The sequence below is a fragment of the Thamnophis sirtalis genome, unplaced genomic scaffold (assembly GCF_051295495.1).
Source record: "Thamnophis sirtalis isolate CommonGarterSnake01/CBP01778 unplaced genomic scaffold, rThaSir2_p1.2 scaffold_11, whole genome shotgun sequence".
In the NCBI taxonomy this organism is placed as follows: domain Eukaryota; kingdom Metazoa; phylum Chordata; class Lepidosauria; order Squamata; family Natricidae; genus Thamnophis; species Thamnophis sirtalis.
Window position 1 is genome coordinate 48,629,434 of NW_028261391.1, and position 12,227 is coordinate 48,641,660.

General features: G+C 36.4%; 2 protein-coding genes across 15 annotated transcripts in view; one reads left to right on the forward strand and one right to left on the reverse strand.

The window, feature by feature from the left end:
• Positions 1 to 1,555: 1,555 nt before the first annotated feature.
• SFR1 (SWI5 dependent homologous recombination repair protein 1) lies at positions 1,556 to 5,097 on the forward strand. Of its 7 annotated transcripts, none has more exons than XM_014059532.2 (4): positions 1,556 to 1,674; positions 2,451 to 2,560; positions 2,646 to 3,050; positions 4,131 to 5,097. In XM_014059532.2, the coding sequence occupies exons 2-4, from the start codon at positions 2,468 to 2,470 to the stop codon at positions 4,320 to 4,322; spliced, it is 690 nt and encodes a 229-aa protein (XP_013915007.1). In that variant the 5' UTR covers positions 1,556 to 1,674; positions 2,451 to 2,467; the 3' UTR covers positions 4,323 to 5,097. The 7 variants fall into 7 exon arrangements, with proteins under 7 accessions (XP_013915007.1, XP_087581930.1, XP_013915008.1 ...); XM_087725804.1 differs by having other exon boundaries at positions 1,618 to 1,888; positions 2,448 to 2,547; XM_014059533.2 differs by having other exon boundaries at positions 1,619 to 1,888; positions 2,448 to 2,560.
• Positions 2,691 to 12,227, reverse strand: part of CFAP43 (cilia and flagella associated protein 43) — a 63,900-nt gene continuing 54,363 nt past the window's right edge. For 7 of the 8 annotated variants that reach the window (XM_087725796.1, XM_087725797.1, XM_087725795.1 and 4 more), the window contains 7 exons: positions 11,926 to 12,038; positions 9,853 to 10,012; positions 9,264 to 9,428; positions 6,796 to 6,876; positions 5,549 to 5,702; positions 4,857 to 5,053; positions 2,691 to 2,957 (listed from right to left, as the gene is read on the reverse strand). In XM_087725796.1, the coding sequence (XP_087581922.1) occupies positions 4,878 to 5,053; positions 5,549 to 5,702; positions 6,796 to 6,876; positions 9,264 to 9,428; positions 9,853 to 10,012; positions 11,926 to 12,038 (849 nt within the window). In that variant the 3' untranslated portion in view covers positions 2,691 to 2,957; positions 4,857 to 4,877. Of the gene's footprint in view, positions 2,958 to 4,856; positions 5,054 to 5,548; positions 5,703 to 6,795; positions 6,877 to 9,263; positions 9,429 to 9,852; positions 10,013 to 11,925; positions 12,039 to 12,227 lie in introns of those variants that run through there. The other variant, XM_087725802.1, reaches the window with a different exon arrangement.

The window sequence follows — 12,227 nt, forward strand, 5'->3', positions numbered from 1 at the left end:
AGCTCCACCCAGTTCATATACAAGCAAATCCAGGTGACGCTGTTGTTACTCACTATCATGTTTAGTTCATCCAATTAAAACTAAACATTAAGATTTATCTTGACACGCAAAGCATACTATGTATTAATTTTTATGTCCTGAAGCATTAATTAGGAGGAACATGTGTACAGTACAGTTACTAAGCAACGGAAAAGGTCTTTAGCCCTTCCCATTCAGGCACGGTCTAATATTTATTATTGCTGGCAGAACAATATTTTAAATATTTTGCAATTTGAATTACAAGGGTAGATGACTCTGCAGAAACTAGATATCTAATTTCTTCCCAGCCCAAATCAAAATGCCCATAGTGAGTTGTCCTCAGTGCTGGGAATCAACATATTGATAGAAACCTCCAGTAGCCCAACAAAGTTGGGCAGATGTCAACTAAACCCTGGCAACAACCACATTGCAAGACAAAGCATAATATTGTGTCCATTGCCAAGGTCACATCAGGAGAAAAGGAAAAGAACTATTTGAAACTGAAATACCTATTTTTTTACTTTAAGCTGCTTCATCTTAATGAAAACTATTATATAAAAACAATTACCAGAGTTTGAAAAATGTGAAAATCAGCCCGTTTATGTTGATAAAATGTATCTGAAAATAGTCAAAACAGACTGTATAACTGTTGATTAACTAGGTGCCTTCAAATTCCTGTTGACCACAAACCACATAGACTTCCTTTCAGAATAATCTATCCTCAGCCTGGCCCTTTCGATCGATTATATTTATTACTACCATATTGAATCCATCCTTACTTCTAGTTCTCTTTGTTTTCATTCCATCTTTTCTACCATTATAATTTGATTAATTAGAACTGGATCTTTGTATAACGTATCCAAAATATAGCTTGAGAACCATGTTTTTTATGTTGAATAAAACCTCTATGTGATTTGTTCTGTGATGCATGTGTTCAACAACATTAAAAAGCATTAATGCTCTTGAGTGTTTAAATTGTATACGCAAGGGCTTGTGAGACAAAAACTCTAGTTCTTGACATATCCCACTAGCCAATAAAAACCTCAAAGATTAGATAGAATTAAGAATCACTTTTTAAACAAACCAACAGCTGCCTGCCAGACTTTTAACTAACTGTGGTTTTAAAAAAGGAGGAATCAATATGAGAACATAGAAAAATCATATATGAAAATCAGAATCTGAACCATTTAGTGCAGATAAATTATAATTAAAAGCCTTGCCTAGAAATATTAATAATTGCTAAGTGGGAAGAACTATAACAGCACACCAAACCTCAGTCTAGGTCCTTGAGAATAAGCTCCTTTGAACATAAGGGGATTTATGTTCGAGTTCGAGCGCGCCTAGAATCCTAAAGAATTACATTAAACCAGAGTTTTTCAAACTTGGCAGTTTTAAGGTGTACACAGTATTGACTTCAACTTCCAAAATGCTGACTGGAGAATTCTGGGAGTTGAAGTCCGCGCAGCTTAAAAGAGGCCAAATTTTAAAAACGCTGCGTTAAACCCAACGTGGTGCAGGGGACGTCAGCCCCGCCCCCCGCCAGTGTCCCGTGAGCGATTCTCCGGTTCTTTAATTCGCTTCTTCCGCCCCTCTTTCTCCGCCGCGCAGCTGAGACCGTGACGCAACAGGCCTCGCAGAGAGGTTACGTCTTGCCGGGTGCGTTTAATTCGCTTCCGCTTGAGTGGGTATTACAAACAAGGCTGTGGGTGTTTAAGAGTGCCCAGATTTTGGATTGTGTTTTTGTTTCTGGAGTAATTTAGTGCGAGGCGAAACTATTCTGCTGTTAAAGAAAATGTGGCGGAGCCTTTAGTCCAGCCTGAGTCTCTTTCAGTTCCTCTGAAGACAAAATTCTTTTCGTCCCCGACGAAAGGTACTTGGAATGCTGCTTAATGCTCAGAAAGGTGGGAAGGATTAGAGACCTTTAAAGCTAATGTGGAAAGCAGGTCACATCCTATCCCACCTCATCGTGGGTTTACTAGTTCTCGGTTCCCTATTGTAAGAGATCTAAGGCGGCCAGATGTTGTCGAATACATGCTCAAGTAAATAGGTGACTATTTCAGGTCGTATTTCTGTTTAGCCAGTTGAGTCCTGCAGAATAGACAATTCTGCTTCAAAAGAAGCTTAGTTAAAGCTTGTGAAAGAAGCTTTATCCACCAAGAGTATAGAGTTTCGCATGCAAGTTACAAATGTATATATGCAACAAAGGAGATGTGTCTGGGAATGTTAAAAGACTTGTGGTTTTAACTATTCTAGTAACAAATGTGCAAGTTGCTAGCTTATGATTTAGATTGTTCATGAGATCAATTAAACAGAGTTTCCTACTTCAGTACTATAATTGAAGACTCCAGAATTCAAGCAATACTTTATAACATGATTTTACACTGATAAATTGCCATCTTAACCCTGAAGTAGTCTGTCTATCTTTCAAGCAGATTAATCAATTGTCAAAATGGGGACACCTATACTGAACAAACCTAAATCATCATCCTCCACTCCAGAGAATTGTGAGAATTCTGTTCAAAGCAACAGGTTAGGGAAACAGGTAATAAATATATCAAGAAATGCATTTTAATATATGTTTATATATTTAGATTGTTTTTAAAAGTTCTTAATTACATTTATGTTAGTTAATGAGTGCAACCCTTCGAGAACGGTTGAAGAAAACAAGAAGATCCTTTGATTCAAATTTTATTGTCGCCAAACAACTTAAAATAGATGATGAAAACAATAGTAATCGGAAGGAGAAAGCTTTATCTAAGGAAGAACCATGTTTTGTTTCACATGCTGAGGATAAGTGCTTGAAAAAAGTTCCTGATGAAATTATGTGTTCGGAGAGTTCTGCAGAAAACAGATCACTATCTGAATACAATGAATATATTAAAGCTACGCACACTTCTTCAGAAATTAATTCGTTGGGCACAAACTGTAAACAATGGGAGCTGTTGGAGGAAAAGATGACAATAATGAAACAGCTTCAGGAAAAAGAGGACATTCTTCGAAGACTTAAATTGGTCAAACTATATAGAACAAAGGTGAGCAAAGTAAATATTAAATCTTCAGAAAGAGTTTTAAATACATTCAAATATATTAAAAACAAATCCTGCCAATAAGGTTGTTTTTTAATACTTTTATTATGCTATTGCATTCCCAAATACTAAACAATCTTATCATGTCATCAAGCCAATTTCTGTTCCAATTCACTCTTGCACAATATATTTGCTTTCATCTATTCTAGAGATAAATAAGTCTTTAACTGTAATGGAAACTGGCCATTTCCTTAATAAGATACTATTTCTTGCCAATGTGTAAAGTGCTGTCTATTTTTAATTTAAAGTTGAAAAGACTTCTTTTTATGTAATACTAATTGTATATAAACTATACGTACTCAATGTCATTCACCTATTCTTGTCTTTTTGCAAACATTAAAATTATCCTTGCACAAGTCATATTCATTGTTTAAATTGCACCTTTATGTACTTTGTTCTAGAAAGTAAGAAACATTTTTTCAAATAAATGTTATAATTGTACACCTAAGTAAGATACATTATATTGTATGCCACAAAATTTCATTTTAATGTTTGCCAATTAGTGTACATTCAAAAAAGTGACAATATAGTTAATCTAAGTCTAATAAGATTTTTTAAATAGTTTTTGTATATGATACTTTGTTCTTTCAAATGGAAAGTACATTACAAACATGGGGCGGGGGGGGGGATCCTCATATTTATACTTTTAAATTCTGTGAATTTCTGTTCTCTATTGCAGGAGTCTCCAACCCCCAGGCCATGGCCCACTACAGGCCATGGCCTATTCAGAATTGGGCCGTGCAAGTGACTAGCTGGAGCACATGAACGTGCACACACAGCTCGACTTGCACAAGTGGTGGGCTGGCGGACACTTGTGCATGTGCGTGCCAATCCGCCGCTTCCTGCATGTATGTGTGCCAGCCCATTACTCCCACAAGGCCCACACAGCCCAGTTCCCCTCTCCCCCTCCAGCCAGGCCAAACTGCAAAGCTTGGGAGCCATTGCTCTATTGGAGCAGTATCTAGGTTATCCATTTCAGCTACATCAACACATTATAAGTGCTGCTTTTTTTCTATTTCCCTACAGAATAACCCAGAAGAGTTACAGTTTCTGATATCAAAATGGAGAAAGAGTTCCCAAGCAATTCTATATGAGCTGCAATCAGCCTTACCTACTGATAACAAGAAATTAAGTCTGACTCAACTGATTGACAGTTTTGGATTAGATGACAAACTCTTACATTATATCCGAACAAATGAAGATTTCACAGATCCATAAAATGAGTGTTTTATTTCACTCTTAAAAATATATCAAAAGATGACTATTTTCAAGAATTGAATCTAAATTCTGAACTGTATGAATCGATTATTATAAGAACCTGCTACCTCTTTCTGTTTCTTTTTTAGTCCAACCTCTATATTTAAATTCTGGACATCTATCCCTCCTATTATGTCCCTTCTCATTTGTTCTTAACTCAGTCTCTTTTCAAACTGCAATCTTTCAGCCAATTTCTTTTGCCAAGTTGCTTTAGGATACTTCTCTGTATGCAAGGATATATTTGTTCCTTTATGAGTTTTTTTAAATTCCACTGCATATCTTTTGGTTTTGTAAAAGTGGAATGTCTAAATATACCAGTTTTAGTATGACAACATTAATCTGTTACAATACAAACTGGTACATTTATTTAAAAGCATTGTGAATATAAATATGTTGAAGTGATCAAAATGAATGATGACACAATATTTATAAAACTATCTTAATGTAATAAAGAATAAAGTTAAAAGAGAAATTCAGAAGGAGGGGAAAAACTACCTTGCTTAAGAGTGTTTATTGCTAAAATTGTTGCACATCAAAGAAAGCTGGAAATGTTCTCATTCTCAATCTTTCCACTTCAGCTTGAAGGACGGCCAACTCCTGGGCTTGTGCTTTTGCAAGATCTACTAATTGCTGTCGTTGTAGAATGTCCTCATAATGCTCCTTAGCAATGGTTTGGTTCAGTAGTTCTGAGTCTGGTTTTTAAACAAAAAAACAACAATAAAATAAGTGAACTGATTACCAGTGTTCCCCAACTTCTTTCAAATTTACTAATAGGACTATGGTAACTATCATCTTATTGTTATGAGCTGTACATCATTGTATGATTGATGAAACAGTTACTTCATTTGCACACGAAACAGTTTTTATTTATTTATTGGATTAATTTGCTTCCCATCAGTATTACTGTAGGCTCACTGAAAGAAGTGATCTATTTGCTAGTGTAGACCTCAGAACTATTGAAAGAAAGTAAAATAACAAAATGGAATTAATAGAAATGTCAGAATATATTGCAATGCTTAACAAAGTTATGGCAGTTGGTAATTGACCTAGGAAAATATACACACTTTGATAACATCCACATTATTTGGGGGGGATTATTTTTCATAAAGAGTGCATAATGTGAACTCACTTGCTACGTGATCATCATGAGTTTTTTAGGTGATATCTGATCTTTGCATGTAACTTACCAGTAGCCTCATAAATGTGCCGCCTTTCTGATACAATAACAAGCATTTCTTGTAATTTCTTGCTGAACTTCTGGTTTGATACCTCTTTTAAGTGTATTTGTTTTTCTAATTCTTTAATTATTTTTTCTTTTTGTTCTATATTTTTTTTGTGAACCTGGTAATTAAAAACATAATTATTAAAAAGGGATCTTTAGAATATTAAGTGAAAAGATACTAAAACAAATTTTATTTCTTCTGTGAAAGAGGATAGTTAGCTTTTAATATGATTTAATTAAAAGTTTAAACATGTAGCCAGTAATACAATTATTAATAGAAAGTGAGGGGTCCCAATGACTATATTATTTTGGTAGGTTGCTTCTTCCTCAGTGAGAAGCTGAAGTATTTGTATTACTAAAACAGAAGCCCTCAACCATATAAAACATTTGGATCCAAATCAGGAAAAGTGCTTTTGATCTTTGTCCAAAATGGTCTTATTTTCAGTCTATAAAAATTTCATTCATTGTGGAAATACTTCAGAACTGAAGTAATATTTTTTCAGTTATATTTTAGACTTCATATACTATATTCAATAATGCAAGATGAACATTAAATTGAGGAGACCACTAAGTTAAGATCTATAATACACTCTTAAATATTTGAAGAAAATTGATAAGGTAGTAATAAAAATAAAATAAAACAAAGAACTAGTAAAAACTATTCTTCAAGGTTTTCTTTTGATACATTATAAATAAAACTAATAGCTAGAAGGAGAAGATTAACTGATGCTATAGTATATTCAGATAGAGGGGAAAAATTACAGTTCATTTATATGACAACTCTGAAGTAAGTAGAGGTAGAATTGAAGAGCATATGTATAAATAAATCCTACTGACTCAAACTCCCAAAATAATCTCATCTAGTAGCTGGTGAGGGACATTTGTGTGCAAACAAGTTTGAAATAAAATTGTTCTAGTAAGAGTTAATCCTGTTCATGTAGCAATACCATGAGAAAAATAAGGATTGGGAGGTCACTAGAAAAAAAAAATTCAGGTGACAAATTAGGACTGTAGTCTGAAGATTACAGATGTGGTAAAAACCAAAAGTAGAAGTGGTTGGGAGTATTTTATAATATTCTTTAGCAAGAACTCAAAATTGTTTTCCTTTAGCAAGTATAAATATGATGACATAAGTAAGTCTAAACTAAATATGTTGAGTATGTGGCATGTTCCATATTTCTTTATTAAAGTTTATTCCATAAGAGAAATTACCTTGTCTAGAAAGTTAAATGTTCCTTCCATTACTGATACTTCATGATTCATCCGCTTATCATAGTTTAAGACTGATAAGAACTATGAAATCAAAAAATAAAAGATCAAGTTAATATAGCTGATGCTTCCTGATGTTAAATCCTAGATCTGTAATATTAACTTAGCAAAAACAAATTTTCAAAGGAAGATTGTTCTGCTTTCCAGTAACAAACCTTAATTAAATTCACATTTATCTCGAAAAGCTTTTATTGAATGAGCAGGCTAGTTTCCAGTCTCAGATATAATGCATATACAGTTATGCTTAAGATTGTGAACCCTCTTGAATGTTAAATATTTGTTTGATCTGCTCTCTACGTAAGTCATATAATAGATAAAAATTTACCAAATGAGTAAAACAGATACTTTTTCCCTATTGAATAAATGGATCCAAAGCTACATATTTGTATGTGCAAAGATATTTGAACCTTTGCTTTCACTAAGTAGTGTATTTTCTTGGGCAGCAGCAACATCAAACTTTTCTGATAATTTGATTAGACCTACCTATCAGCTTGGGGGAAGTTTAGTACATTCCTCCTTACAGAACACTTCAATTTGGTGAGTTTCCTCATGTGAACTGCCTGCTACATATCCTTTCACATTTCTATAGAATTAAGGTCAATACTTTGACTTGACCATTCCAGAGCATTAACTTTCTTCTGCTTTAACTATTCTCTGGTTGTACAACTTGTATGTTTGGGGTTGTTTTGTCGTTATGATCCACTTCCTCAGTTCAAAGACACATACTCCGATATTTTCCTTGAGAATTTGTTGGTATAATTCAGAATTTCATTAATAATGTCAAGCCATTCTCCATAGTAGTGGAGGTATCATCCAGACTGAGTTGACATCATCCGCTCACTGATAGGACTGAGTCTGATGACAATTGTTGTTAAGCCATGCCCCTGTTGCTAGGCAACCCTAGCTTTTCGACTCATTCCCTCAATGAGGACGGATGCATCACCATTAGCTCCACAGCTAACTTTTAAATTTGAGATAAGTAGGATATTGGTTTAACATCAGATTATGTGTGGATTTGTCTTGGGAAACACTGTATTGGGGCTGTTAATTTATGCCTTCAGCCCCTTAGGGGGTGACGTGTGTGTTTGCCTTTAAGGCAAAGATTCTGGTTCAGTGGTGGCAAACCATGATACTGCCACCAACATATTTCACAGATGGGATAAGGTCCTCCACACTGGAAGGCAGTGTCTTTTGTGAAATATAAAACTTTTCACCTAGGCCAAAAAGTTCTATTTTGGTGTCATCTGTCCATTGAACATTTTTCCAATAGTCTTCTGGCTTAACCACATATTTATGTATAAACTATAGCAGGGACATGCAGTCACTAGAGGCAGGGGAGGCGTGGCCTCACCAGTCATAAGGAAAAGGAAAGAATTTTAAAGATTTTTTTTAAAATAATTAAAGCCAAGGTAGTTGCTACCAGATTCTAAGTCACAGTGACTTGGAACAGTGCTTAGTGTTAACTATAGGAGGAGGCCAGAGAACTAGGGGCCTCTTTTGCATAAGGAATTTTTCGCCTTTTAAGAGTTAACCAAGGGTTAAAAGCGAAGAATTCCTTATGCAAATGAGGCACGTGTTCTCTCACCTCCTGTAGAGGGCATTTTTAGAGGCTTTTTAGAGTTCTCTGGGAGCAACTAGCTCAGTCTGACTCAGAGCTCTGGCCTTTCATGAGGGCAGAGTTGAAATCCTCTCTGAAACAGCTGGAAAAGGTGCGTGTGTGGGGAGGGGGGAGGAATTCAAAAAGTTTGATTGCATGCAGAACCCACGTTGCCTTTTCAAACACACACACACACACACAGAGCTGGATAAAAGTATATAAGCCCAGCTTCACTGAAAAGGCAACGTGATTCACCTGCAATCAAAGGCTCCGATCAGAAGGCAGCAGGGGAAGGGGGGGGTATGGCAGAGGAGCTGCTTTCAAGCCTTTGGAAAATATATCCAATCCAACTTCTGTGTTTGTTTGAGAGTGAGTGAGTGAGAGAGGGATCCAAGTTCTCTGTGTGCGTGTATCTGTTTGAGAGAGGGGGAAGGAGGGAGAGGGGAGGAAGGAAGGGGAGGGAGAAGAAAAAGAATGGGAAAACTTATTTTGCAAGGAGGAAAAATCCTGTCGCTTTAAATCGAAACCGAGCATGCCTGGCTGTGGAATTCTGGGAGTTGAAGTCCACAAGTCTAAAAAGCTGCCTCACCAGCCATAAAACTCACCGCACGTCACTGAACTATAGACAGTTTGGAAGAGTAGTGGCTTTCTCAATATAGGGAAGTCTCGTGCAGGTATTGATGAGATAGGTAGAATAGTAATAGCACTTAGACTTATATACACAGTCATAATGTTTACAGCACTCTCTGATATGCACTTTCTAATATAGTTGCATATTTTATATCATGATTAAAATTTGAAAATATGAACTTACAATCTGATGATCTTTTGTAACATTTAGTTTTTGTATATCTCGAGCCTTTTGATTCAGATCTTGTACTTGCATCTGCATTTTTCGATGTTCCCATTCCAGCTGAAATATCCCTTTACGGAAATCTTTACTTTCTACCATACTGGCAATCTTTTTTTGTCCTTGAGCCTTGAAAAAAAGAAAAATTTCTTCGTGCAATGTATCATTTTAAAATTGCATTCTGATAACAGATGAGATTTCATAAAACTGAAGGTAAAATGGCAAAGTTAACTCTTCAAATGAACAACATTTGTGAGCTATTTGAATATGATAGATTTAAAAGCAAAGACAGCCACATTGAATAAGAAAGAAAAATCATTGAGGATATATGCTCACTGGTAATTTAGTTAAGTGTTAGAAGAATTACACTAGTTGGGGCATGTAATATGTGATAAGAGAATTAAAATAAGGTTGATTATGTCACTTAAAAAACTATAATTGTATTTAATTAGAAGTTGTAATGCAAAGAAAATAACTTTTCATATAGGTGATATGCAGAGGCTTTATCTTTAATATCATTATCTTTTTTCTTTGAAAAAAGAAAGATTGTTACCCAGATCATGCTGTTTAGCTCTTCAATAATAGTCCTGTTGATCAGAATAGCATCTGTGTAATCTGGTATTAAGTTGGTGCCTTCTAGTTCCACTTGTCCTTGTTTAAAAAGAAACTGGACCATCAAATCTAATTGAAATCTCATTTTCTGCTCCCGAAGCCTAGAGTTATATTTTTAAAAATAATATAACTTATGTTAACATTTTACCATGATTAGGAAAAAACCTTATCTAGATTATCTTATGTACTGATTTATCTAACTATACAGGTAATCCTCAAGTTATGTCCATTTTGCAACTGTTCAAAATTATGATATTGAAAAAGTAGTCTTAACAACCAGTCCTCACATTTATAACTGGCACAGTGTTCCTATCATCAAATTACCAAAATTTAAGCATTTGGTTGCTGGCCCACATTTATGATCATTCCATGATCACGTTCTCCTGCCTTGCATGAACTCCATCCCCCACCTGCTTCTCTCCATCTCTGCCCTTTGGCACAACACAGCCAAGAGAAAGAGGCTGCTGTATTCTGCTGCCTACTTGTGGCCCTCTTGCCACCCCAACTGACCTTTGTTTTCTTCTTTGCTTTACTTCCCCTCTGCAGGACTTGGTGACACTGGCTGGCCTCAAGCTCCAAGGTTCAGGGGCTCTGTTGGCTTTGGCCTCACTTTCTTTTCTGACCTCTCCTGGTTGCTGCCTCTATGGGCACTGACCTCCTGGCAGGCCTGCCCCACTCCAGCAGTCTTAGCTTGAGACAGCCAGTGTTAGCAAATCCAGCAGAAGTGAGGTAAAAAAAGACAACAACTATCAGTTGGAAGCAGTGGGGTGGTGAGAAGAAGATGAGGGACCACATCTGAGCCACTCTGTGGGGTAGTGGTGGAGAGCCCCATGAGTTTTCCCCCCAAAGGTGCGCTCATTAGCACCAGTGCATGGCTATGCTAGCACTTGACTTTCACCTACATAGTTTCTTTGGGACTGCCGGGGCATCAGCAATGACCATGGCAACGACACTGAAACTGAGGAGCAAGAGTGCTTTCCCCAACAACCATGTTTCCAGGCAGCGGGAGCATGTGTTCATTGCCATGGTCCCTTCTTCTCTCGTGTGCCTTCCTCTTTCCTACCACTACCTATGGTACTTGCAAGACAGGGAGTCATGTCCCTTCCTGCTCCCAGAGCCACAAGAGAAGACTGCATCTGCAGAGGGAGCTGTCTCAACCCAACTGCCCTCTGGGCTGCTTGCTTGAAGAATTCAAAGAGGGTAGATAAAGGCCAGGTGAAGGAGAATAGTCAATTCCAAAACTGGTACCATTTCTGCATTCAGTCCAATGTTGGGCCTTTTCCATCCTGTGCCTGCCAGGTGTGTGGGGAAGAGAATGGAAGAGAATTGGCTCTTTTACTAGCCTGTGCCTGGTGATTCATCTGAAGACAGTTCCTTCCACTAAAAGGCTTTCTGACCTGCTGGGTGGTGGCAGTAGAATATAGCAGTCTTTTCATCTCAGTCATGGTGTGCAGTGCAACAGGCAAAGATGGGGGAGAGATAGGCAAGTGGGAGGAGTTAAAGCAGAGACAGTTCATATAGGTAGAAGAAGCATGAGGTCCTCATCTAATGATCATATTGTTCCCACTTAATGATCACAATTGGGACCACCAAAATTGCTGTTGCAGTCATGTGGTGCTTCACTTAATGACCAAGCACCAGTTCCAATTAGCATCATAACTCAAGGACTGTCTGCACTGGGAAAAAGTAATCTTTTAATCTGATGGGTTCTGCATACTGTAAGGTAAGAATGACTCATAGATGCTTCCTTTTCAGAGGACAATTTTTCCATTGTCTGTGCTAATGTTGAATAAAGAACATGATTAACAATTATAATGTTTTTAGACTTTTAGCTTTTCTCCATAACAAAAAGGCCCCTTACACTTTGGATACTGTAGGTAGGTTTATTTAGTTAAGATTACTACAACTATATTATTATAGTATACTGTAGTATATATTGTCATGAGATAGTATACATGAGTTCAATAATAATTAATATACGCTTTTATAATATAAAAGAAAAAAGCAAACTTACAAATTGATCTCAGCAAAAACATGTTCAATGTCTTTCCGCAGCTGTTCATCATCTTCCATTCTTTTTTGAAGGAAAGTTTGCATCTCTGCTAGTGTCAGTACTTTTTGCTTCACCTTTACAAAAAAGAAAATAACCTTTATTTTAGATTACTACTTTCAAATCACTTTAAATAGTTTTTTTTTACATTATTTACATAGAGAGGCTGATAAAACATTTGAGACCCATGAAAATAACAAACCACTTCTTGCAAAATGAAAACTAGAAAGGATTTTAAAAGCAGCCACCTTCCTATGCATGATTGG

What these genes read in the sequence shown, in the direction of transcription:
- SFR1 (XM_014059532.2), top strand. Translation starts at nt 2,468, where the DNA reads ATGGGGACACCTATACTGAACAAACCTAAATCATCATCCTCCACTCCA. An exon ending in GCAACAGGTTAGGGAAACAG is followed by an intron (nt 2,561 to 2,645) that starts GTAATAAATATA and finishes CATTTATGTTAG; the next exon opens with TTAATGAGTGCAACCCTTCG. An exon ending in TCAAACTATATAGAACAAAG is followed by an intron (nt 3,051 to 4,130) that starts GTGAGCAAAGTA and finishes ATTTCCCTACAG; the next exon opens with AATAACCCAGAAGAGTTACA.